The 26,050-nt window shown below is 48.3% G+C and overlaps 1 protein-coding gene across 6 annotated transcripts; it reads right to left on the bottom strand.

Annotated features, from left to right (window-relative positions):
• Positions 1–1,273: 1,273 nt before the first annotated feature.
• On the bottom strand, positions 1,274–25,768 carry cul9 (cullin 9). 6 transcript variants are annotated; one of them, XM_020709385.3, is made up of 45 exons: positions 25,573–25,768; positions 23,837–24,535; positions 22,371–22,525; positions 16,882–17,493; positions 16,495–16,639; positions 16,228–16,418; positions 15,952–16,138; positions 15,651–15,881; positions 15,364–15,562; positions 15,009–15,210; positions 14,738–14,928; positions 14,478–14,674; positions 14,230–14,378; positions 13,462–13,550; positions 13,282–13,387; positions 12,988–13,215; positions 12,636–12,726; positions 12,365–12,536; positions 12,186–12,291; positions 12,017–12,112; positions 11,769–11,944; positions 11,472–11,605; positions 10,507–10,692; positions 10,100–10,129; positions 9,477–9,613; positions 8,335–8,517; positions 8,078–8,235; positions 7,773–8,001; positions 7,327–7,498; positions 6,846–6,991; positions 6,637–6,763; positions 6,358–6,563; positions 6,025–6,281; positions 5,426–5,543; positions 5,103–5,351; positions 4,882–5,022; positions 4,644–4,808; positions 3,764–3,927; positions 3,601–3,694; positions 3,444–3,518; positions 3,223–3,333; positions 3,030–3,147; positions 2,822–2,955; positions 2,582–2,673; positions 1,274–2,510 (listed from the first exon to the last, which is right to left on the bottom strand). In XM_020709385.3, the coding sequence occupies exons 1-45, from the start codon at positions 25,694–25,696 to the stop codon at positions 2,294–2,296; spliced, it is 7,989 nt and encodes a 2,662-aa protein (XP_020565044.1). In that variant the 5' UTR covers positions 25,697–25,768; the 3' UTR covers positions 1,274–2,293. The 6 variants fall into 6 exon arrangements, with proteins under 6 accessions (XP_020565044.1, XP_011482533.1, XP_020565046.1 ...); XM_011484231.4 differs by having other exon boundaries at positions 7,803–8,001; XM_020709387.3 differs by having other exon boundaries at positions 15,651–15,785.
• Positions 25,769–26,050: the final 282 nt, after the last annotated feature.

Below are 26,050 nucleotides of genomic sequence, written 5' to 3'. Positions count from 1 at the left end.
ACCCAGCTGACATTTGTCACACTTAACCTTTTACCTCACTGCAGGAAGCAGTGAGCTGCTCTCAGGCACCACAAACCTACAGGGGATATGCTCCCATCATTGCATAGATGAGGGAGAAAAGGTTTCCCTTTATAAGATTTTATGTAGTTTTTGTTCTTTTGGATGAAAAGCTTCCTCCCCGTTAAAACATGGATCTTGTAATTTCCCAGCCTGATTAGTCTAACAGTTTTTTTCATAGTTGTCTTCACATTTCAGGAGCCAATCAGTTTCTTCTATTCACATATGTTTTGGAAGAAATATGAAGCCAAAAACTGTTGTGTTTTTCAAAAAGTATTTTAGACAATTGTTTTACTGTACCTATAAACTGTCAAAATCTATCCCCAATCCAACCTTTGGTATTGAGTCAAACAAAGTTGGGTTCTATTTCACAATCTCTCAGTCTCAGAGTGGACACTGAATACTTGGCCAAAGAGCTGGTAGGATTAGCAGAGCTCCACAGGTGTTTACAGATGGGTTCTTCTCACTGCAGCCAGTCTGTAGCACATGTGCCAGATCTCCATTGTTCTTCTAGGTAAGTGGTGGGAAAACTTTTTGACTTGTGAGCAACAAAGGGTTCTAAAGCTGAAGGGATGAGCAGACACTCAGGAAATTCTCCCTCCTGGTAACCTCCTCCTCATGTTTCTAAAGGTAACATAAATTCCTAACTTTGGGTTTCTCTCATCTTCAGTAAATATGAAAATTTTGGAGACCAACTCAGAATTGTGACGAAGCATGTTTTCACAGCCTCAGTCTGACTGTGAGAATTTTTACTGAAAGTCCGGATGTAATCATTTACTAGAAGAACCAACTCATTTTTATGGACACCATCTTCGTGCCCCGTCTTTAATCTTGAGGGGGTACCGACAAAATACTATTATAAAGTATTCGATTTGCTAGAGACTAATGTGCTTTTCTGAAAGATCCTAAGATACGTCCATGCCAAAGTTGGTGGTTATAGGAGGCCATATACCACAAAATCCACAATTGTTGTAATAACCAGCTCCAGTATTCCTCCCACAGTTCAAGCACCAAGCAGTAGGTGGCAGTATAGCTTCCTTTCATTAGTATAGGAGGGTTTATGGACAGGAAATGCTCATAGGTAAAAGGTTGATATTTCCCACTATTGTCAGTTTTAAAGCACAATGTTGTTTGCTGTTTAATTTAAGTGGTCATGTTTAACATGCTGGTTCCACCAGCTGTTTTCAAGGTGCTTAAAATAAGACAAAGCATCGGGTCAAAGAAAAAGCTTTTATTTAGTTCTGCGGCTGGAGTCGCTCGACTGCAGCAAAGAAACCAGAAACATTGGAGAACATCAACAATATGAATGAAGAATCTCAGAATTACAGTAGAGTGGGAAGCTGGAGGTTCAACTCCACAACAAACCAAGAAACTGGTCCTGAAAAAACAGAGTTTCAAGTTCTGCAGATGCATAGAAACATCTGCCTCCTCAAACGGGTGAGAAGCTCAGAGCGGATCTCCATGTGTGACAGAGGAGGCGCTGCGCTCTGACCCCTCCACAGGCGTCCTTCACAAGCCAGAACTCCCCAATCCCATTCAGGGGGGAGGGGGCCAACAGCATAAACACTCAGAGATCAAGATTGGGTTCAGAGGTGACAAACAGGAAATCCTGCTCTAGCTGATCCAGAATGGAAACTGGACTGGAACCAGTCATGAAACCGGCTGAGAGCAGTTTGGCTTTGTTCTCATAAAGGTGCCAGCTGGTTTGGACCGGTCAGCACAAATGGCAGAGACACATGCACAGAACTGTGCAGTTAGCTGCTACTGCTGAACATGAGTGCACGTATGAACTTGTATATGTGTGCACGTGTGTGTTTATGCTCGGTTCGGTTTCAAGAAATCTTGACTAACATGCCAATAAATTGACGAGCACAGTCTTCAAACTGGTTTGAACTGGGCGTGAGCAAATTGTGAACTGATTTTGACCCATATGAGACCAGTTTCAGACCAGTTTCAGGCCAGGAAGGACTTGCCCCGTTAACTCAGGAAAAACAGGCGCCAGTTTTTAAACTGGAACTGGGATTTTAGTCCAAATATAAAACTTGGAACACTTTTGTCCCTCGTCCTCTCCAATACTTCAACTAAAAGGAAAAAAAACAGATGAAGCAGGTGCTGCATGGTGAGAGTGAAGGAAGACGTTCCTGCGATTAACATCCTCAGGTGATCGAAGAGGGGGCGTGGTTAAGTCCTCGCCATTTTCACCCAAACTTGGGACATCTTCAAGTTTGGCCCCAGCTCAGTCGAAAGGGCAGTAGTTTGGTTCCAGGTTTTCCGAGTCATCAGAGAAGAAGTCGTCTTCTGAGATGTCTTCCTCGTCGTAGTCTTCGTGCCAGCCCGGAACGTACTCTTCATCATATTCGTCATCCTCATCCTCCGCCTCCTCACCCCCATCTTCTCCAGTATAGTTGTTGTTGTCAGAGTCTCCAGACTCCGAGGCTCGGTCTGACTTGGACCTGCGGGAGCAGAGAGTCACAGTGAGCTTTGACTGGGAGGCGCCAGCAGCTTCTGTGTTTCCTGAACTCACGCTTTGTTTCCCTCTGTGTGGTTGGACAGCTGCGAAGCCTGAGCCAACTCCGCCTCCTGGCTGCTCCTGGACTGGAACCCGACCCGGAAGTCCTGGATCAGAAAGAAGGGCAAAAATCAGCCAACATCCGAGTCCTTGTAGTCAAACTGTAGAGCAGGTTTCCAAAGTTTTTAACCACAACCCCTCTTTGTTCCTCTGAGAATGTTGGTGGCAGCATCAGACCTGCGGCGGGATGGATACCTGGGTGGAGTGCTGCAGGATGGCCAGCAGACGCTCTTGGATTCGCCGGATCAGTTCAAGTCCAGTGTTGAGGTGTTCTGGCTTTAGCAGGCGGACGCACGAGGCCAGGTCGGTGCACTGCAGCAGAGTCTCCTCTGACGACATAAACCAGAAGCAGGTGTCAGAGCCGACAGCAGCAGCTGGGTCAGACCGAGCAACAGAGCCTCACCCAGTAGAATCTGAAGAGCGTTCGTGTGTAGGTCCAGAGCGTCCGTCTGCTGCTCCATCACATCCATCTTCTCAGTCTCCTGGTTGTAGTAGCTGTAGACGCAGGAGTAGGCCAGCACCTGCAGACATTTGTCAGGGCATAGTCAGCCTACAGCTCTGCTGGTAGTCCCGCCCTTCAAGAACCAAGAGGCTACCTTTCTGGACTGGGCCAGGACTTTACAGGCGTCGATGACAAAGGTGAGCGACTTCATCTGCAAAGCTTCATTGATGGATGACACCTTGTTCTCCAGACCCACGGCAAAATCCTAACACACAAAGACATGCACAAAAGGTGGGCAAGCAATTCGTGTCACTGGGTGTGTGTGTGCGTTTGTGTTTGCGCTGTGGTCCGTGGGGGTTCTGGCCCGTGTTGTACCTTAGCCTGATGATGGAAGCCGCAGCGCTCGTTGTAGTCCTGGAACTTCTTCTCCTGCCGTGCAGCTTTACTGACCTGCAAATTAGTCAAACAGCGTCACTGCCTTCTAGCTTTTGATTGGCCAGAGAGGCGATCACATGACTGAGTGTGAACCAACCATGGCAGAACAGTTGTAGTAATCTTTGTGAGTGGGTTTCCAGGGTTTTAGGCAGCGCCAGCAGAAACCGTGGTTGCACTTGGCACAGGTCATGCTGGGAACAGAGCAGTGCAATCATCATCCACATTCTAATCTTCATCTTCATCAGATGTGAAGGACGTACTGCAGGCAGCCCTCGTTCTTCTCGATCTGAGCCTGGCAGCTGGGGCAGCGTTTGGAGATCAGCTTGGCGAGATGTTTGCTCTGCGCTTCCATACTCATCCCCTCATAGAAGCCGCCGTCATCCATCCACTGGGACATGTGGCTGCAACTGGCTGGATAGTGGGCCTGAGAGACAAGCAGGGGAAGCTCTATCACACATACTCCCTCCTATCATGAAGCTCCTCATTGTTCCTCAATGCAGGAGACTCTCACACAAGACTAACTGAGCCTCCAACTCTGCTACTCAGCAGTTAACCAGGACAACTTGCTGAAACAGAAACCAGCTCGGCCCAAAAAAAGGACTTTGCAGAAAATCACGTCAAATACATGAAACCAGAATGCATGCAGCATCTATTAAACATGGGAAAAAAAGAAACAGAAATGTAAAAATGTCCAAAATGAAGCTTCACAAAGGAGCAAGTGAAAGCAAATTAAAGTTTGGTCGCCCTTGGATTAGGCTTTCTCTTTAGGTTAGGTGACTGTGTTAATATGCAGACTGGTTAGTGGAGGGGTGTAAGGGACCATCATGGTCTTCAGAGACATGAAGTGATGGAATGGATTCAGAAGAATGGCACCATTGCTTTTTTCAAATATTTAACAATCACATTATAAGTTTAGCGTTCACAAAGAGAGTTTGAAGGTTGAATTCAGAGGTTCTTGCCTTTCCAAGTGGGACTTTGAACCTGTCTCATGAAGAAAATTGCACTTAATCACTGAAGTCCATGAAAACAAAGCAGATTTACTTTTAGCGTGTTTTTTTTAAATAACCCAGAGACTAAACATGCTCATATCCTGACCCCCCACCTCCAGTGGTCTATGGGTGTTGAGGCGTGACCTCTGACCTCAGGGAAGTTGCAGCTAAAGCACGAGGACCAACAGCACTTGGAGCATGTGCCGGTGTTGCCCATGTTCTCCTTGCAGAGGATCTGGTCGCAGCCCTGGGGGTTGGTGCACCACGTCAGGTTGGAGCAGCACTCCACGTATCCTCGCAGCAGGGCGTTCTCGTACTGAGGGAGAGGAGCAGGAAGGTGAGTGCAGGCCCAGTACCGGTCCTGTCAGAGGTCAGGAGGCCTATGTTACCTTGGCGACCGTATCCTTGTCAGTGAGAATGCTGAGAAAGAAGTGGGAGGTGGGCTGAGCCTGGCAGTCTGTGATGGGACAGTTGCAGTTCATGACCAGGTTCTGCTCAATCCGGGCCGTCAGGTACTCCTGCCAGCAGGACTGTGGGGAAGACACACACGCTCCCGTCACTGCCAAGCGACACACACAGACACTGGCCTGTGCCCAGGAGTGGTTCTGACCCGGCAACAGTAGTGCAAGCAGCTGAGCGATGGCACCGGCTCTACACTTCCAGTCCGAGGGCCCAGACAGACTGGGCAGGTGGCGGCGGGGCTCAGCGGTGGCTGCGGGTTTCGGGACTTGAGGCCAGCGGCCATGACGAGGGCGTCGGAGTCGTCTGTGTAGCGCTGAACCAACAGGTCCACATTCCACTTACAGTGGATGAGAAGGTGCTCGGCCCGGTCCAGGTCCAGACTCAAAGTGGCCGACACCTGAAGAAAAGCGGAGGGTTGAGTCCACGCACACCTGCAGGACAGCTGAGCCCGGCCAGAACCCACCCACTCACCTGTTGCACCGTCCTCCGCATCAGCTGACGCACCTCCTCCTGAGTCATGGTCCGGCCCATCGAAAACAGAACCGCATCCAGAACGCCATCCTCAAAGCATTGCGGCGCCGGAACCAGACTACAAACAGAAACCACACACATGTACACAACAGAGGAGCAGGGCACACAGATGTTTTGCCCCAAGGTTCTGTTGGGCATAAAAGGATGGCAGACCAGCTCGAGTGGGCTTTCCAGCTGCTCGGAGGATTTTAACAGACCTCTGCTGCTGTACCCCTACAGCACCCCCTTCAGGGCACAGGGGTGCATCTTTTGGCACCTGCTTCTGGTCTGGATTAGTTAAAACCAGAACCAGCACTGAAGTGTTGGTTCTCTTCCACGGAAACATTCTGTTCTCTCAAGTTGACCTAAAACAGAACCCTGTATCTGAGGTTTTCCTGTGCGGTAAGAACATCCAACACCTTTAGCACTTTTAGTCTCGTCTTTATTGTTTCTCCATAAAACTACATTTACATTCAGGATGACGCCAACATAAAGGGAGCAGGGTGCAGCGCTGGCGGGAGGACTGAGCGCGTGCATGAGGTCAGAGGACGTGGTCACACCTGATGTCGGCCACACTGCATGCGGCCGCCTCCTTCCCTGTGTCGGTGTGGCTGAAGGAGAACTGGGCGTGGCCTTTCTGCGGCGTGGACGGGTCCTCTGGAACAAACTCCACGATGTGCGGGTTCTCCTCGCTGCGGCGGACGCAGCCTTTGTTGATGACGTGCATGATGCATGAGAGAACGTCACCCGTGCTGCAGCTGAACCGGGCAGTGCCGGAAGACCCAGATGACTCCTGCTTTTGACACGAGTCCAGAACCTGTAGGGTGAACAGAATGCAGTGACTCATCCTTCCGGAGCAGCTGAAGGTGTGTCCTGCAGGGGGCGCTACTCACTTTGAAGACCAGGTTGTCAATGTGCATCTCCTTCTCCTGCTTGATGATGTGTACAATCAGGCAGTAGATGATGTTCCTCTTTCTCTCCAATGTGCTGGCTGCTTCCTCGTCCACATTCAGGTATGTCTGCTTTGGCAGCAGCTGCACCTGAGCTGGAATTCCCCCCTGGCTGAGGGAGGCCACCTGCTGGTTCAGTGTCAGCACACCTGCATGCAGAAGGGGATGTTTCAGGAAGAGGACGAGGGAGGGTGAGGAGAAGAAAGCTGGAGCAGACCGTACCCTGGCATGGTTGGTCCGGCGTGCTGCAGGTCAGAGGACCTCCTTCACTGATGAGTGGCTGCAGAGCATGGAGGAGAACCGCAGGAGAGAGAGCAGTCTGCTGCAGCAGAGACTCCACAGAAAGCTCCTAAACAAGAACACACACCAGAGGGTGAACACACAAACACTGCAGAAACACAAACACACACACAAACAGAAAACACGCTTACTGGGAGGTCATTGAACTGCAGCAGCACAAACATCTGCAGAGTGGACACGTGCAGCGTCCAGCAGCCGAACTGCACCTCGGCGTGACCGAGCCAGGTCCACTGCAGCCGCCGGGGCCTGGACTGACTCAGACCACACATGGACTGACCTGGACATAGCAGAATCAGGGTCAAACCCAAAGCCTGAGGTGAGCCTGAATGGTCTTAACCATTGTGCTATCCTAGGCACTTTAACATTGGTGGTAGGGTCATCTAGACCCACTAGACAGTGCTCTAAACTTTTTTTCTTCAATGATTTGTGATCTTCATTGGTGTCCATGGATTACATCAAATCGTCTTCACCTTTATCCACCTTTGTCATGCCAGGGATAACACGTCAATGTAAGGGTCGGATCATCTGGACCCCATAGGATAGCACAAGGGTTAAAAAGATCTGTCCTAGCCAGGGTCAAAGGCATTGAGTCAAAGCTCAGCTGGTACTCACTGTGGGTGTAGAACTGGGTGAAGTGGTTCAGGTAGGAACACAGCTTAGCTGGGAAATGTTTTCCTGGTTCATCCAGTAAGCAGAGAGACGACACGGCCCAGCAGCGTGGAGACAGAACCAGAACCTGGACCTGAGCTTCCTCCTCCAGTTCCTCCCATTCCTCCTCCATGTCCTAGGCCAACGAGAACAGAACCATTCTTTCTTCATGAGAGGATTCAGAGTCCAGTTTGAATCTGTAGGGGGTCTGTATCATTTACAAATCAGTTCTAAATAAGTTTGCAATTTTCTGCTAAAAATACATTTAAGCTTTGCCTAAACAGGCTCTCCACAGCTGCACTCTAACTTCAGAGCCAGTACAACTGTCCAGATAAGTTTTCAGGGTAAATCATGTAAACTAATGAAGCAGAAACATCTGCAAGTGAAGAGACCTGCCTCCTGTGATCCACCTGAACATAGTACTGCAGGGTTCTGCTGACCTGGTCCTTCTCCTGCAGGCTCTGGTCCAGCTGCTGAAGCCGGTACAGATGGAACTCTTGCTGCAGCTCGGCGGACTCGCTCAGGTTCTTCATCATTTGCTGAGGGAAGCGGCTGGGAAAGCAGCTGCCGATCTGCTCGATCACAGCGCTCTCCAACCACGTAGTTCCCCGAGCCAGCAGCCGGTCTCCAAGGTAGTACCTGTCAGGAAGAAAAGTAGCACCATTGGGTCTGGGGCTGCTGCCATCAGCACAGCAGCGTCAGTCAGACTACAAACCTGTAGAAGTGTTCGAAGGTGTTGGCGAGCTCCAGGCCGGACAAGAAGAGCATGGGCTCCAAAAACTGCTGCAGCCGCTCCAAAGTCTCCGTGCTGTTAGACGCCGCTCCACTGGCCTGGATCGTCTGATCGATGTACTGAGCAAAGCGCTCACTCACCTACACACAGGATACACCTTCATCACATCCTCTTCCTGACCACAGAATGAGGACTTGGACTGAAGTTAACTTCTTGGCGTGCACTCGCTCCAGACTTACATGCATGGCTCTGAGGATGGAGAGCTGCAGTAGCGCTGCAGAGAAGCCATGCCGCAGTGCGAGGACGAAGGCGGTCTGCTGTCCAAACAGCTCCTCCATGGCGTTCTTTAACCGTAGGTATAGAATCCTGTATCGCTCCACAAAGTCCTGCTGGTTAAAGTTCAACTCCAAGAACTTCTTCACCTGAAGGGGGCAAATTGGCAGATTTCCATGAGTCTATTGAATGCACCACGGGGGTGAGTCAAGTATGTTCACACCTGGTGGAGGTGAATCATCAGAGACAAAAACTTGGCTGCATTAGCATCAATGAATCATCTCCATTCAAATATTTAGTTTTTGGTAGGCATGTCCCGGTCTGATCATATGATCAAAAATTAGGCCTGATCACGTAGTTTCAGATTCTATCAATATTGGATGTTGTGTCCCTATCAGTGATCGGATTTTTTTTTACATCAGCACTATATATTTTAAGCTTATTATTACAGATAAATACTCTACTAGAAGTCTGCATATCAAGAACAGATCATGAGATTTTATTGCTGTAAGGCGCAGCAGAATACTGCAGCAGTTTAAGCAGGAGGTAAAAAACAGTTTGATTAACTAAGTTAGGAAGACATTCACTGATTCGGACTTTTGGGCTCCATAACTATTAAACATTTAAACTGACAGCAACTGTCTCATTTGTTTTGTCTCAACTGAAACACCGACCTACAAAGGTTTTCCGAAAGAAAAAAGATTTTGTTTCCTTTTAACAATAATGGCTCTCTGTGCTGCCTACAGCGAGACGGCTGCCAAGGGACCGTCTACAAAGTGCAAACTCTGGGGAAAAAGTGATTAAAAAAAGAAGAAAAAAAATTAAGAATCTCTCAAAAACAACTGAAACAAATACATGGTTACACTGACATGAGATAGTTATGAATACCCATTATCATGATTATGCAGCAATTCTGTTTTGAAGATACTAAAGGAAGTCCCCACACTTTCTCACGAGACGACTTATCACCTTATTTAACTAGTTAATTGTTAATGTGATTGTTCACAGAAGTGCTCTGTTTAAGAAAACTAACAAATAAGGTTTAAATGTTTTTTTCTAACATAATATCAGAACGACCACTAACTTAAGAAGCATTCTGACAGCTCACCTGACGCTGTACCACCCCCTGCCAGCAGTGGGCGATGCCTGCAATGCTGCTGCTGCTCTTTACTTTGGGCTTAGCTGAAGAAGATGAAGAGGAAGACGAGGCGGCAGCCGTGTCTCTGTTCTTCCCATCCTTACCATCTGGAAAACAGAACAGCAGATGAGCGGAGAGGCGGCTGTGGACGCTTCCCGCTCAACGCAACCGAAGATAAGAAGCACGGTGAAAACGGCAGCCGCAAACAGAAAAATTCAAAGCGTCAGCGCTCCTCCTCCTCTCCAAAACCAGAGCGTGGGAGCAGGAACTCTGGCCAGGAACAGCAGCAGTCCAAACTAAAAGGAAAAAATGAAGCCAAACGCATCCTGATGACGTCTGAAAGAAGCTCAGTGTTTTCTTTGCTTCAGACGAGGACAGCCCCCCTGCTGGATGCATTTACTCCATGGTTAGACAGACACTGCACAGCGGCCCCTGCTGCTTGCATGTGAAACTTGTATCACACAAAGTTTTGGCAGCCTTAAGACAGAGTGGGAGGTGCTCTTCTCTGATTCAGCCAGAAGGGGGCCATCCTTTGTTCACGAGGACAAATGAAATGTGAGAGCAGATTGTAAAGAAACGCAGCTCTTACTTACTCTTCAGCTCTTTGCTCCTGTTCAGACCTTCTGCAAACAGAACAGACTCCTTTAAGTGGTGGATCTGGAGTGATGAGGTGCTGCTGCTCAGATGTTTTCTGCTGAGGAAACCATCTGATCCGGGCTCAGACTGGCCCTGATGCAGCCCACACCGATGAAGCTGCTGCGCCAGAGGGGGCAGGGCAGCCGCTCGTTTAAAAACATATTTCTACATAAAATCTTTGAAAAAGCTGAAGAAAATGTAGGAATTTATGGTTTTCCCTTAAGGATCATGTGACCATCATGATGACACCACTCACAGACACCAACCACAGCATCAGGTCCAAAATGGAAACCTTTTTTCTTAAAATCCAGTTCATTCCCAACAAAAGCATCACGCAGGTTCTGTTTTTCTGTGTTTAACTTACTAGACTTGACTGGCGGCTTGAGCTCTTCGCTGTCCGGCTGACTCGTGTCCACGTGGACCAGAAGGTGCGTGAGCCGCCTCACTCTGGAGTTAAAGATGGCAGCCCGACTCTTAAAGCGCTGGACCAGCTCGGCATTGTCCAGATACTCGCTGAGTAGCCAGGACAGAGGGCTGCATGCTGAGGATTCTGGGTAAAAAAACAAGAGTGCTACAGTTTTCAAACAGATCCAAACACGGAAGGAAGCACCCTGAAAGTCTGAGAGAAGACGTCTTAAGGAGATTTTGCATGTTCTTCACCCAGTAGACATTTGAATGAATCATGTTAGAAAACTGCATGAGCCTGAAATAACAAGATCAAACACTCATGGCATGCTTGGATTTAAATGTTTATCATTTAGACATCTTTATCCAAAAGAGTTTGCAGGTTTCTTAAAATTGAAGATGCTGGAGGATTTAAATAGTTTAATAGTTTGTTGTTATTTTGGAGGCAGATTGTGAGATCTCAAAATCAGAAAGCAGTAAACAGTCATTTCTAAAATAACAAAATTAACATTTTTCACAATAAAACCTCCTAAACTGGAACCACCAAATGAAGCTCTTTGCTCTCATATTGCTGCTCTGCTAACACCAATGAAGCACGAAGAGACTGTATTTAATAAAAGAACCTTAAGTTTATCACATGGCTGCAAGTGTTTTTTTGGGATGCATGTATTTTCTACTCTTACCCGTGGGGCTGTGTGTTGTACATTTTTTAAAGGGTGCAGGGGACCAAATGAAAAATTAGTCACAAATAATTCCCAACCTCCTTTTCACCTACAGGCCAGACATTGGACATGTCTGGATTAAACTGATGCAGACAGCCCTGACCAACAGAACCATAGCTGCTGCAGTGATGTATCTGCAGTCACCTCCTGTGTTTTAGTCTGACTCGACAGCACTGGACTCAGAGCGTGTATGTGAGTGTACCTGACTGAGTGATGCTCTTCACGATGGGGGTGATTAGAGCCTCCCAGCAAGTCCGACCCAGAGCTTCAGCAGCTTCAACGTCGGGCAGGAAACGATCTGCAAACATCTGCTCGTGCCTCAGAGCGCTGTTTAACCTGCACACGATGAAACACATACACCAAAAACATACATAAAAAAATTAAAATAATGAATTCCTACTGAAAGAAAACAATAGTAATGGAATTGCCTAAAAAGAAAATATATTTCTAAAATTGATGAATGGATTTTCCCGCTCTTTTTGCACGTTGGCACTCATACTTGTTGAATAGCTGCAGCAGCTGTGTCCGGTCCTCCATCACCTCCTGACACCAGGTGTTGGCTTTGGTGCTGTAAAAAAGGTATGTTCGACAGCACAGCTGCTCCTTAAACACGGGCCAAAATGTCGGCATTGGACCTAGAACCTCGAAGCCGTGGACCCGGGTGTCGATGCCCCCCTTGAGACAGAGGTGAAGGTCAGAACAGCAAATAGGACCTAAATCTCAAGTAAAACAAACTCAGGGTCTGACCTGCTGGCATCTCTTGACCCTGATCTGGATGATAGACCAGAACCGGGTCATGTTCTCCAGTAGAACCACACGGCTGGCTGTGGGAGCCACATTTACCTGCACAGAAACAAACAGCAGGTCAAGAAAAAAAACCTCCTGCAAGGTGGAGATCAGGTGGTGATCAGCATACAGTGTTGAGCTCTGTGTTGATGTTGCTGGGGTCATCTCCACCCAGAACCAGGATCCGGGCTGGCATGTAGCTGGAGTCTTCACTGGCCACCAAGATGGCAAGTTGTCTGAGCAGAAGTACAGTGTCACTCTCGACACAAAAAGAGGGGTGGGCTAAAAGGAGAAGAACGTGACGCCTACCTGATGATGACTCCTTTGTGCATGTAAACATTGATGAAGTGCGAGCCTGTGCAGCCGTTTGACTCCCAGTAGGTTTTAGGGTTCTTGTCTGTAAGTTTGTTGGCTCTGTGGTGATTGGATGATACCTCCACCTTCTCCCAGCACTTATCCTCCTTCAGCTCCACACTGGAGCCTGAAAGCAGTATGAGTACAAGTGCTTTATTGTTGCAAAACTCTTATGAATGTATAGTAGTTTGTGCATGTGTGTATGTTAAAGGGGTTCTAGACTGACCCTGGCAAAGGTTTCTGAGGAAAACGTCAAAGAAAGGGATGTTGATAGGCTGGTGACTGCGGCGGTGGTCTTCAATCTGACCCAGCACCATCTGATGGGAGAAAGTGGGTGGGGCGAGCGGTCAGAGTCAGGACATGGACAACACAACTGACAGTAACGTATTTACTGCAGCACAGGAAAAAAAGCAGGAGAAGGTCCAATCAGAGTCCTCAGAGATTTTTGTGCTGCTCTTCTTCTAGAAACTAATCTCCCAACATCCGTGACAGGAAATCCGCAGCTTTGGAATCGGCAAGCTTTGATTCCGTGCTTTTCAAAGGCTGTTCAACATGTTCAGGAAACACTGCAAATGTACCTGGATGCATCCTGCCAGGACACTGGTGGTCATCTTCTTGTACAGGTTGGCGTACTTCTCACAGTCGCTGATGAGGTCTCTGAGCTCTGTGACCATCAGCAGGTTGGTGCTATGTTTGTCCAACGCCTTTACCAGAGCTTCTTTGGTGCCCAGACGACACATGACCACAGCATAGTCTTTGTTCACAGATGCCAGCCTGTACAGGAAGCGGATGAAGAGCTGCACCACCTGTAGAGCAGGGATAGATTAGAGTTCACCCACAGATGAGCGTTGTTGCTGTGGTTGCACGCTGACCTCTCTGTCATTGATGAAGGCCGTCATGCTGGACAGACAGGGCTCTATGCTCTCATGCCACGGCAGCACATCTTCCTGGTAGTTATCCAGGAACTTGTCCAGGATCCTGCAGGAGTGAACAGTCAGTGAGCTGAGCTTTATCAGCACCACAACGAAAACATGACTGGTGGCCTTCCGTACCTTAGGATGGAGAGCTGGATTGCCCGGTCAGCTCGATGCTGCTCCATAAGCCGGACCAAGTCTTGGTAGGTGTCCCGGCTCTGGGTCACCTGCACAGCACGCAGCCGTATGAGTGTGAAGTGACAAAAAGCTGCTTCCAGATTCAAATATTTTTGTGTAAAGAACTTTTCATGATGTCCAATGAACCCAGAACCTGCCTTTAACCTCCAAGACGAACGGACTGCTCGATATCTTTGGTAGTGGAATATTCAAGGACCCATTTTTGTTACAGATGTGACAAAGGTCAAAAGAGGTACTGGGGGGGGAAAAATCCTCAAAATTCCACTTTTGGCTCAACAAAAACCACAATCAGTGCTCAGCAGAACAAAAAACAATTAATCAATCAAGGATCAGAGTTTTCTTCAAAAGCTTGGGTACACTGTGGTTTGCTGCTCGGTTGCTGTTGTGACAGGCAGGTGTTCAGTCCCATGTAAAGTCTGTGTCTCCTGTTTAACCAGTCTATCATTGTTTGTCTGCAGGTGTGCACGTCCATACACAGCCCTGTGAGTTCTGAGTGACTGTCAGAACTGCAGGTATTTGTGAAAATATTCTTGTCTGTCTGATAAATGTGTGTGGCAAGGGGTTTTACAGCCTTAAAACACCTGTAATCCCACTTCGCGAATTTCGCCTATTTAGAATGGAATCCCAGCAAACAATGAGGGACCACTGTAAGTTCTTTCAAAGAGGAGCCTTCTCCCCCTGCTCATGTCTGTGTGCACCTGCACAAACCTGGTGGCGCTCTTGCTCCAGCTGTGAGGTGTCTTCACACAGCAGCTGCTCCAGAGTCTGGATCACCTCCTTAGTGGGAGTCAGCTCCTTCAGACTCACTAACAACATCTGGAGCTCAGTGTCCTTAAAGTCCAGCTGCTCGCAAGACTCTGTGAGCACATGGACACAGCAGAAGATCAACTTAATCTTGGTGATGAATGGGTCTGCTGGAAGCTGGTGGAGGTCTTGTTCAGGTTTGCTCAGCATACCTTTGCTCTCCAGCTTGTGCACCATGGAGATGTGGTTCAGGGCAATGATGCCCAGCATGGTCTCAGCCCGGGACAATGTCAGACACTTTTTGAGGACAGCAGTGACGCCGCAGGCCACCAGCTGTTCAGCCAGGCTCTTGTGGTTGGAGATGAGCATGATGATGACCAGAAGCCCGTTGTGCACCGACAGCATGCAGCTGCACAAAACACCTGCCATCAGCACAAAGCTGTAAAACACAAAAGCTGCAGCACTCACCTACCCTTTGGTACTGAGCATGAGGTCGATGGCGGCGGGGATGACGGCCAGCAAGCCCTTGGAGCCTTCAGGCGTGGCTGAGCCGATGCTGGCGAAGATCTCCAGCATCATTTGTGTGCCGGACTCGGACAGCGGAGGGCTGCTGCCCACGCTGCGCAGGTCGTGCTTACTGGCTCCGGTGATGACCTTCAGAGTCTGAGGAAGAAGAGCAGCCTCAGGTCACTCAGCAGTTCCTGAAGGGCACCCCAGCTCTGTAGAATGCAGCTCATCCTCACCGCAAGAGCCAGCTGCTGCACATGTGGAACCAACAAGAACTCCTGCATGCAGGCCAGGATGGCCTTCACCCCGCCCTCTGTGGCGAAGGAAACCCTCCACTCGTACTTCAGCATGATCAGATGAGTGAGCCGAAGCGTGCTGACCACCACATCTTTAGAGGGGGAGCCCAGAAGCTCCACCAGCAGCTTAAGCACTTTGTCCCTGTAGGAGGACACAAGTTCAGAGTTCAAGTTCATCCAACAGAACCTAAGCAGCAAGTGACAAGAAAACAGAAGCTGAGTTCTGTCACAGATCTGGCAGAATTGTGAAGACGCTTCTCTGTGGTTGCAGGCTTGTCTCAGATAATCTTCTCACCGTGAGCTCTGGGCAGAGTCGATCCTGTTGGAGTTCTTCTCCTGGGTGCTCTTGTCCTCCATCAGTCTGGTGATGAAGAGGACAGCAGCCAGCTGCTGGCTGTGGTCTGAAGCAGACAGCCCTTTCTTTAGAATGTCCACCACCTCCCCCATCTTTTCCAGCAGGTTTTTCTTCCCCTGCACTCGTGGATTGTTAAACACTGCAGGGAGGACAAGTCGCAGAGGTGGGAGGGGTTGTCAAAATAAATACAGCTCAAAAAATAAAGACTCCCTTATTGGCAGACTCACCTTTCATCTTGTCCTCTAAATCGTCCGGGTACTTGCTGTCGTCCTCGGTAGGAAACTCGCTTTCTGTTTCTGAGCCGCTGCAGCTGGATTCGGCGGGAAGCTCCTTCTTTGCCTTTTTAGAGACAGAGCCCATCGCTGAGGAAGAGGAATTTAAGGCTGATGAAGCTGCAGACAAACTCTGAGATGCTCCTCCACCTCCCCCCAGAGCAGACGAAGCCAGAGAGCCTTCAGCTGCAGGACAAACCACAGTTCATATGAAGTCTTTATCAGAGAGACACACTAAGAGAGAGGGAGTCCTTACCCAGCAGCTCCTCATCCTCCAAACTACCTCCTCCTCTCTTCATGTAGTGTTTGGAGAAGGCGTGCGAGCACAGCAGGTCGCTGAGGCATGATGATGGAAGCTTCTGTTTCAGATAGTGCAGAACCTTTTTGGCCGTGTCTCCAGGAACCGCCAAGCTTATGAGGGACGAGTCATCCAGCGTCTCCTCCTGGATGGTGAGATCACATGTTGAAACTTCATCACTCCACCCTCCACTGGAGATTTCCTGAGTGCCGAGCTGATTCTCCAGGGTCTCACCTGGTCATCTAGGTTCTGCAGCAGGAGGTCATTCACCTCCTGTTGCTGTTTTGGTTCCAGCTTCTTGATAAAGAACAGGATCTCCCACCACTCTGCTCTGCTCAGAGCTGTGGTCTCCATTTGTAGTCCCTCCGACAAGTATGGCAACGAGTAGAGGCCGCCAGGCGGCTTGGAGAAGAAAGTCTGGCTCACTGTGGGGGAGCAACAACCAAGGTGGGTTCGGAACCAGAAGGAAGGTTTTGATGGTGTTCAGTCACTGGCTCTTACCTGTGGTAAGTTTGAGGGTCTCAGTCAGGGAGGAAGCCTTCTCCTGCGTCTCCTTCTCCGCCTGGCTACAGCTGCTGCCACCGCCCAGGATTTCAACCATGTGCCAGTGGACCCAGTATGTTCGGGACAGTGAGTTCCAGTAAACCTAAACAGAGCAAGAGAAAACTGACAAGTCAGAGACGCATCAAAATCTGGAAGAACTGCTGCCTCAGCAGGTGGCTGCAAAAAAACATCTCATCTGCTGTTTCTCTGTAACTCTGATCAGCATGAAGTGCTCTCTGGTGAATGCTGGCTTCAGGATTGGTCAATGTTAAGCTATTTATGGCGCCTTTTTAAACCCAGTAACATCCCTCCTGCACCTGTCAGCCAGACCAGGCCTGTTCTCACCTGCACAGGTGGAGATCCATCGTTGCTGTAGCGAAACTCTCCTTCATCTCCACCGCTAACCTCCTCATAATCCTCCAGCATGCGAACCATCATGCCACTCTTCAAGTTGTCCTGGACGTACTCCACATATGCTGAGCGGCTGGCAAAGTCAGAGCGCGTTTTGAAGCCATTTCCTGCCTTTTTCTTTGAAGGTGTGGCAGAGGGCGCAGTGGTAGGGGAGCTGGTGCTGAGAGTGATAGGTGAGGTGCAGAATCGAGGCTGGAAAATGGACCTAAGGACAGGGCGGCACAGATTCTCGAGCTCCTCTTTCCTCGCACAAGCCTCGCCTCCCACAGTGTGGTGGGTATAGCCATCTGGGGGCTGCCTGTTCCGGTCCCAGCCCATCACTCGAACCAGCTCTGAGATCAAATTGGCCATCGCCATGGTGAAATCAAACTCTTTCTGGAGGCGGACAAGGTCCATCTGGTGGACAGAGGTGGAGGACGTGGCGGGGGAGGGGCTCGGGTCTTGCCTTTCAGAGCTCGACTCTGTTCCTGCAGTGTTGAGTTTGTCCATCAGGGACGTAACGCACAGGTAACGCTTCACCAAGGAAAATAGCAACTTCCCAGGAATCTGTAAGAACAAAACAAAACCGCACATGTTGAACATAATAAGGACAAGTTTGAGTATGGATGGGTAACTGACAGGATTTGTTTCTGTGCTGGTGGTCAACTGGTAGTTTTGAAACATTTCTGATGCCTAAATGGTTCTTGAACCAGCGCTTAGAAAAGTAAAAAATGCCATTTTTTTCCTAAAGCCTTTAAAGTGTGATGAAGCAGCGCGACAGGGTGGAGAGCACTTGAATGCGCGTAAGATCCTTTTTATTTTCTTCTTTCTGACAGTGCACTGCTGCATCTCCGTTTTCACACACGCTGAAGTTAACATGCATTTCCCCGCTCACTGCCACAACGGCAGCCTTTTTTAAGAGCATTGTACACGTCACTGAATTAATCTTTTGTAGTGAAGTTCAGCCAAACCTTTGCTTTCTTTGCCTTCAGCATTTTGACAGGGTTAAGTGAAGTGATATATTTAGAGATCAATCAGTTGAACTATCGAATCTAGCCACAGGGGTAGCAAGCCAGTTACTTCTGTGCCGGTCCCAAGCCCGGATAAATAGAGAGGGTTGCGTCAGGAAGGGCATCCGGCGTAAAAATTGCCAAAATAACCATGCGAATCATCCACAACACTTTAGACATGCCGGATCGGTCGATGCCCGGGTTAACAACGACCGCCACCGATGCTGTTAACCTACAGGGTGTCGGTGGAAATTTGACTACTGTTGGTCGAAGAAAGAGGGGAGGCAGAAGGGTCCGTGGCCAGAGAGAGAAGGGAAATGGCAGGAACATAGGTTTGAGAATAGGGACTCTTAACGTTGGCACAATGACAGGGAAAGGCAGAGAGCTGGCAGACATGATGGAGGGAAGGAAGGTGGATGTACTGTGTGTGCAGGAGACAAGGTGGAAGGGCAGCAAGGCACGTAGTATTGGAGGAGGATACAAACTGTTCTATCATGGTGTTGATAGGAAGAGAAACGGGGTAGGAGTGATTCTGAAGGGGGAGTTTGTAAACAGTGTTCTAGAGGTGAAAAGAGTCTCAGACAGGATGATGAGCCTAAAGTTAGAAATTGAAGGGGTGATGGTGAATGTAGACAGTGGGTATGCGCCACAGGTTGGCTGTGAGTTAGAAGTGAAGGAGAGATTCTGGAGTGAGTTGGATGAGGTCATAGAGAGTATCCCAAGAGGAGAGAGAGTTGTTATTGGAGCAGACTTTAATGGGCATGTTGGTGAGGGCAATAGAGGTGATGAGGAGGTGATGGGCAGGTTTGGTGTGAAGGAAAGGAATCTGGAGGGACAGATGGTAGTGGACTTTGCAAAGAGGATGGAAATGGCTGTAGTCAACACTTACTTCCAGAAGAGAGAGGAACATAGAGTGACATACAGAAGTGGAGGTAGGAGTACTCAGGTGGACTACATCCTATGTAGACAAGGTCATTTGAGAGAGGTTAATGACTGCAAAGTGGTGGTAGGAGAGAGTGTAGCCAGACAGCACCGCATGGTGGTGTGTAAGATGACTCTGGAGGTCAGGAAGAAGAAGAGAGGGAAAACAGAAAAGACGACCAAGTGGTGGAAGCTGCAGAATGAAGAAACTTGTGAGGAATTTAGGCAGAAGTTGAGACAGGTCCTGGGTGGTCAGGATGAGCTTCCAGATGACTGGGAAACTACAGCAGAGATTATCAGGGAAACAGGTAGGAAGATGCTAGGTGTGTCATCTGGAAAGAGGAAAGACGGTAAAGACACTTGGTGGTGGAATGAGGAAGTACAGGAATGCGTCCAGAGGAAGAGGTTGGCTAAAAGGAAGTGGGATGTAGAAAGGACTGAGGAAGGTAGACAGGAGTACAAGGAAGCGCAGCGTAAAGTGAAGAGAGAGGTGGCAAAGGCCAAACAGAAAGCTTATGATGAGCTTTATGACAGGTTAGACACAAAGGAAGGAGAGAAGGACTTGTACAGGCTAGCCAGACAGAGAGACAGAGATGGGAAGGACGTGCAACAGATAAGGGTGATAAAGGACAGAGATGGAAAGGTGCTAACAACCCAGGAGAGTGTACAGAAAAGATGGAAGGAGTATTTTGAGGAGCTGATGAACGAGGAAAATGACAGGGAAAGAAGGGAGGAAGATGTGGTTGTTGTGGAGTAGGAAGTAGCAGAGATTGGAAAGGATGAGGTTAGGAAGGCTCTGAAAAGGATGAAGAGCGGAAAGGCCGTTGGTCCTGATGACGTACCTGTGGAGGTATGGAAGTGCTTAGGAGAGACAGCAGTGGAATTTCTAACGAGTTTGTTCAATAGGATTTTAGAGAGTGAGAAGATGCCTGAGGAATGGAGGAGAAGCGTTCTGGTCCCGATCTTTAAGAACAAGGGTGACACGCAGAACTGCAGCAACTATAGAGGAATAAAGTTGATGAGCCACACAATGAAGCTGTGGGAAAGAGTAGTGGAAGCCAGGCTTAGGAAGAAGGTGGAGATCTGTGAGCAGCAGTATGGTTTCATGCCCCGTAAGAGCACCACTTATGCCAGTTTTGCTTTGAGAATGTTGATGGAAAAGTACAGAGAAGGTCAGAAGGAGCTGCATTGTGTGTTCGTAGATTTAGAGAAGGCGTATGACAGGGTGCCGAGGGAGGAGCTGTGGTACTGTATGAGGTCGTCTGGAGTGGCAGAGAAGTATGTCAGAGTAGTTCAGGACATGTATGAGAGAAGTATGACGGTGGTGAGATGTGTTGTAGGTCAGACAGAGGAGTTCAAGGTGGAGGTGGGACTACACCAAGAATCAGCTTTGAGTCCTTTTTTGTTTGCTATGCTGATGGACAGGCTGACAGACGAGGTAAGACAGGAATCTCCCTGGACAATGATGTTTGCGGATGACATTGTAATTTGCAGTGAGAGTAGAGAGCAGGTGGAGGAACAGCTAGAGAGGTGGAGGTTTGCTCTGGAAAGAAGAGGCATGAAGGTCAGTCGTAGTAAGACAGAATACATGTGTCTGAACGAGAGGGATCAAGGTAGAAGCGTTAGGTTACAGGGGACTTAGGTGAAGAAGGTGCAGGAGTTTAAGTACTTGGGGTCAACAGTTCAGTGTGATGGGGAGTGTGGAAAAGAGGTGAAGAGGCGAGTGCAGGCAGGTTGGAGCGGTTGGAGGAAAGTGTCAGGAGTGTTGTGTGACAGAAGAGTGCCAGCAAGACTCAAAGGAAAGGTGTACAAGACAGTGGTGAGACCAGCTCTGCTCTATGGGTTAGAGACGGTAGCAGTGAGACAGAGACAAGAGGCTGAGATGGAGGTAGCGGAGATGAAGATGTTGAGGTTCTCCTTAGGAGTGACCAGGTTAGACAGGATAAGGAACGAGTACATCAGACGGACGGCTCATGTTGCCTGTGTTAGCGACAAAGTCAGAGAAGCCAGACTGAGATGGTTCAGAGGAGGGATAGTGGATATATTGGTAGAAGGATGTTGGAGATGGAGCTGCCTGGCAGGAGGGCAAGAGGACGGCCAAAGAGGAGATATATGGATGTCTTAACAGAGGACATGAAGTTGGCTAATGTTAGGGTAGAAGATGTTCATGATAGAGTGAGGTGGAAAACGATGATTCGCTGTGGCGACCCCTGATGGGAAAAGCCGAAAGAGAAAGAAGAATCAGTTGAACTATCTATAATAATTGATTAAGCAATTTTTTATTATAATTATAGGGCAATGATGTGAAATAAAAAGGTCCATATTCTATCTGTTGTCCAAGGTTGGTATGCCATCTTCTGTTGCCTGATTGACAGGCATCCTTCTGGATTTAACAGAGTTTATAAGATCTCTTTGTTGTAATGTCTACAGACTTAGTTTATTGTCCTTCTGAGCTGTTATCAGGAAAGTTGAGGTCAAGTTGTCTCTCTGCTGAAAATCAGGTCACAATGTTGACTTTTAGAGATCTCAGGCGCCATTTTTCTTGAATTGATATTTGGCTCTTTGATTTATTACTGTAGTTGTGAACTGAATTGTTTCTTAGAACCTGTCTGGCACCGTGCACTATGGAGGGAAGGTTGTCAGATGGCGCACGTCAGATAGCAGGTTGGTGCTAAAATACAACAATGGGCGATTATCATGAAAAGAGGCTCAACTACTGAGACACTACTCAGAAAATGTTGAAAAAGAAGAAAAGAAGCTTTAACAATTTAACATTGGAGCCGTCGCCAGCAACACCTTAATGACCAGGCTCTCTGACCTACTATAGGTACTCGACTGTTTATGCGATCAACGTGAATCAGCTGATTTTGACGTGGAGAGAATTGGCTTTTCATTTCGGCTTGCCCCGATATGCAACACATTATTAATGTAAAGTGTTGCATAACGGCACGAAGCAACTTTTCCCCGCAACAGCATTAGCTGAACTACACCGATCACATTAGCACTTTACTTCCGTATAAAGTTGCATATCAATGCAAAGCTGCTTTTCTGAGTTCCAGTAGTCAAAAGAATGTAAAAAAGGCTTAAATATGTGTTATATCTAGCATTAAGAATGTTCTTTTCTTTTTCTTTTTTAATAGACTCCAACAGCTAATATTGATTGGTTGTTTTTGCTGATAAACTTTGAAGCAGTGATGCAGCATCTTAATTGATGTATAAAGATGACATGGTAATAATTAACATTATTAGCCTTAATTTCAACATTGTTAAGAAATTGAAATTTAGGTTCATAAATTTTATTCACAGTTTAATGTTCTTTATAAAATACTAGTCAAAACTTCATATTCCTGTCCAAATAAAAAGCTTGATCCCTTTTTCAAATGTTTATTGCTGTTAAAAATCAAATGACACATTGGAGGTTGTCCCTGCGGCGGACCAACACATTAGAACTGATTCATTTGTGTGCGTGTGTGTGTGTGTGGGGGGGGTTGTTATGAGACTGACAGTGTGTACCTGAGGCAGGTGCACCCCCTCAAAGGAGATGCCGTGCTCCTCAGATGACGTGGTCTCAGCGAACAGCTCCAGCAGAGTAAAGCGGTTGTCAAAGTCCATGTGCTGTTCAATGCCGTCCTGCTGACTGAGGGACAGCAGCACGTAGGCCCGGCTGCCTGCAGGAGAAAGGGAACGTGTCAACACCATCCATCACGACCCAGTTCTTCAGAGGACTCGCACCCTTGTGATGCTGTTGCCGAGGCAATGCAGATACACACACACCTGTTCTTTTCTGGAAGACCTGAACATTCAAATTGTTTGTTTACTTAGCATTCACAGGCTAGTTGGTTGTGAACAAAATTGACGACACAGCTGGAGCCCCAGGTTTGAAAGTGTGTTTGCTTCATTTAGAGATGATCAGCCAGAAGGACTGACCCCTGCCTCATCATATAATCAATTCATTCCTGCTTTGTTCATCTTTGAATGTCAATCAGTTCTCCAGATTTTTTTTATTGTGTCTGTCAGGAATTTAAAGTTCATCATTGAAGCATGCACATAAAGAAAAAACAAACAAACATTAAAACCACCCAAGCTCAGACAGAAGGTACTGAACCCTGAGATCCAGACGGAAGACCAGGATTTTCCAGCAGCTCCTCCTCTCCATTGAGATCATTTGTCCAAGATCAGCCCACCTCTTCCTGACAGCTGAAACCTTTCCAGAATATACTGCTTTGATTGGGTCTCAGATCGCTTTCAGCTGGACAACATTCGCTGTACTTCCCGTTTCCACGACAACGTTACTTCCCGTCCTATGGAGTTGCAGCAGTGAAAGACATGACCTGCAGCTGCTGGACATCTGAGGCCTTCTGTGGGCTTTAAGTATGAGTAACTGATGAAGCACTAAACCACAACCCCTGCCTTAGTCATTCAGTTAAAAAAAGGAACATCTTTTATATGAGACTAAAACTATTGCCAAAGCTTACACAGCTCCACCCCGTTTCATTCACAGCTCCACCCCATTTCATTCACAGCTCCACCTAAAGTTTTGCTAAAAGCTGTAATAGCTTTATTTGTTGCTCCCCCCGCAGTTCCCCCCTGAAATGTCCCTCACAGCTCGATCCACACCTTCACCTGTTGTTCCAGGTAAACATTTCCAACACACTAACTTTTAGAGAAAAGAATTAAGATTTTACAATTCTACATTCTGACAGAAAGTGTGGTCCAGCCACAAAACTCAAACATGCACACTCACACTTCCTCAGTGTTCTCCAAGTGAAAGTTTTGCATAACCCTGTAAGCATGTGACACAGACTGAGTTAGAGTTGAAGCATGCACAGCTGCCGGATAAAGACAGACCTCCCTGTGAGGCTCCACATATAGTGCATCACCATCACAACAGAGCAGCACTTCTGCAGGACCAAAACCAAACCCAGACCCCCAGAGAGGTCGTCTCCCTGCTGCGCTGTATGTAGCAGGACAGTTCTTACCTGCGTCATGTGAAGCAAGCGCCCGCAGCATCTTGCCAGCGCTGCGGCGCGTCTGTGTCTCTTTGTTGCACAGCAGCTCCATCAGCAGGTTGAGGGCACCAGTCTCCTTAAAGACGCCGACGAGTGAACCGATGCTGGCGTAGGCACTCAGCACGTGGATGGTGTGCATGATGTTGATGGAGAAGTCGCTCTTTTTGGCCATCTGCTTCCTGGCCCGACAGACCAGGTTCTTAACGTCCTCCTCCATGTCAGACAGCTCCACCTCATCAAAGGTCACGTCTGTTGGGAACTCGCCCCCACTGCTTTGGCCTCCATCCGCCACTGCTCCACCTTGCTGATTCTCCTGCTGCTGCAGGGGGCGTTGTGAATCTGTCTTTCTTTTGCCCAGGAGGGTGGGGCAGTTGGCGTAGACGTCCTCCGTGGTCATCCACATCAAGATGTTTTCTGGCTTCGTTTCTCCAGATGTGGAGCTGCCAGACCCACCCACCGCCGAGCTGCTGCTGCCTGTACCACCCACCTCCCCGACGCCCCCACCCGAGCTGGAACCATTATCCGTGGAGACGAGGCTCCAGCGAATTAGGTATTCCGTCTGACCATCGTGGGTGCGGCGTTGACGAATCAGCTCCTCTGGATACGCCTGAAGTCGGGGGCCGAGTTGGACCAGCAAATTTCCATTGCAGCGTTCACCCACCATGGTTGCTATGGAGATAAGGAACTCATTTATGAAAGTCAGCAGGAGACACATCAGAAGAGAGAAAAAAAAAGAGAGACATAAGAACGCATCAGAACAGAGGACTCTTTGACCCGGTTCGGGGTCAGATCCATGCAGACACCACTTTAAAATCTAAGCTGATGTAACCCTGAATAAGGGCAAAACTTCGCAACACCGTAAGAAGTGCGGGTCAGGCGCCGTCTGTCTACTACTGGCCCCGTTTGGATTAAGTAATGAGAAATACTGGTCAGGGCATCGCAAACCTGTCGGCGCGCACAGAGCAGAGCTCACATCTGGCTCACCTTTTCAACAACAAAGGACAGCGCGTGACACAAACTTCGAGAGTAATTGGCCGTTGGCCTTGAACGGTGCAGACTAGACTCCAGGAAATAGTCTGTTCCCGGTTTTTCTTTTTTTTGTGGTGGTGGAGTGCGAGTGTGTGTGTATATACAAGTGGGGGGGTAGCAACAGTTAATTTTTGCGGCATCGTGCCGTGGGTTTTTGGAGGAAACGAACACGTCCTCGCCTTCTTGACATGACATGCTAGCTACACATTGGTAACCTGTGAGTAGGATTTTCTACAGTTGGTTGAAGCGGAAATCCTCCCACCAACAAGCTCTGTTTCCAAATCGGCCAGTTAAAGACACGCAGACACAGGTTGTCTGCGGCTAGAGCTGTGTTTTGGAACACGGGAACACGATTGGACCGGACAGAACCTTCTGGTACCTTCGGCCCGTTGGGGTGCACAATGTTTTTTTTTTTATGGACCGGTACCGCCACATAGAGAAGTTAGAACTCAACGTAGAAACTTTTCTATTTGGTTCGGTTTGGTCACTGACTCATCAGATTCAGAACATATGGATTGACGCTTAACTTCGCCAACTTATTGCTGAACCGCAACTCACGGCGGAGGGGCGGGCTAATGGCGGCATGTGAGAGCGAAGAGCCGCTACACAGGCCTTCCCTGCTGACGCAGGCGCGCCCCGTCAGGTCCAGCGGCTTCACCTCAGACAGCGCGGCTTACCTCCTGTGTCGCAGACCTTGGGCGTCTGGCGCACCTTTCTCCTCCGCTCTGGCACGTCGTTTCCCAGTCTGTTTCTGCGAGTCCGTTCGAGTTCCGCTCTTGCTTCTAGCCGCGGGACGCGCATCTGCGCAGTGTGACACAGCCGCGTCACACGACTTCTTCCACAAAATCTCGGATTTGCACTAGAGCGCCCCCTGCTGCCGAGGATGATACCATTGTCATTTTATTTTCCTTTTCTTCCAATTCTTTCTTGTTCATTTAATTCAATTCGATTATATTTATAAAGCCCAACAGTTGTCTCAATGGGCTTCATACCGGTAATTTTATAAAAACATGAAATCATTCATAAAATACAATTGATTGCTTAATTAAACTAAAAAGACGAAGCTAAACTGGGCATCCCAGCCCTTAGATCCTCCTTCTCAGTGAAGCTAAACTACTAAAAAAACAGATTCCGGGGAAAAAAGAAGAAACATCA

Source organism: Oryzias latipes, chromosome 15 (assembly GCF_053564925.1).
Source record: "Oryzias latipes strain Hd-rR chromosome 15, Olatipes_Hd-rR_3.1".
Lineage (NCBI taxonomy): Eukaryota > Metazoa > Chordata > Actinopteri > Beloniformes > Adrianichthyidae > Oryzias > Oryzias latipes.
This window is presented reverse-complemented; position numbering and strand designations above follow the sequence as displayed.

What these genes read in the sequence shown, in the direction of transcription:
- cul9 (XM_020709385.3), bottom strand. Translation starts at nt 25,696, where the DNA reads ATGCGCGTCCCGCGGCTAGAAGCAAGAGCGGAACTCGAACGGACTCGC. An exon ending in ACTACAACTGTTCTGCCATG is followed by an intron (nt 3,519 to 3,600) that starts GTTGGTTCACAC and finishes ACTAATTTGCAG; the next exon opens with GTCAGTAAAGCTGCACGGCA. An exon ending in CACACAGAGGGAAACAAAGC is followed by an intron (nt 2,511 to 2,581) that starts GTGAGTTCAGGA and finishes CTGCTCCCGCAG; the next exon opens with GTCCAAGTCAGACCGAGCCT.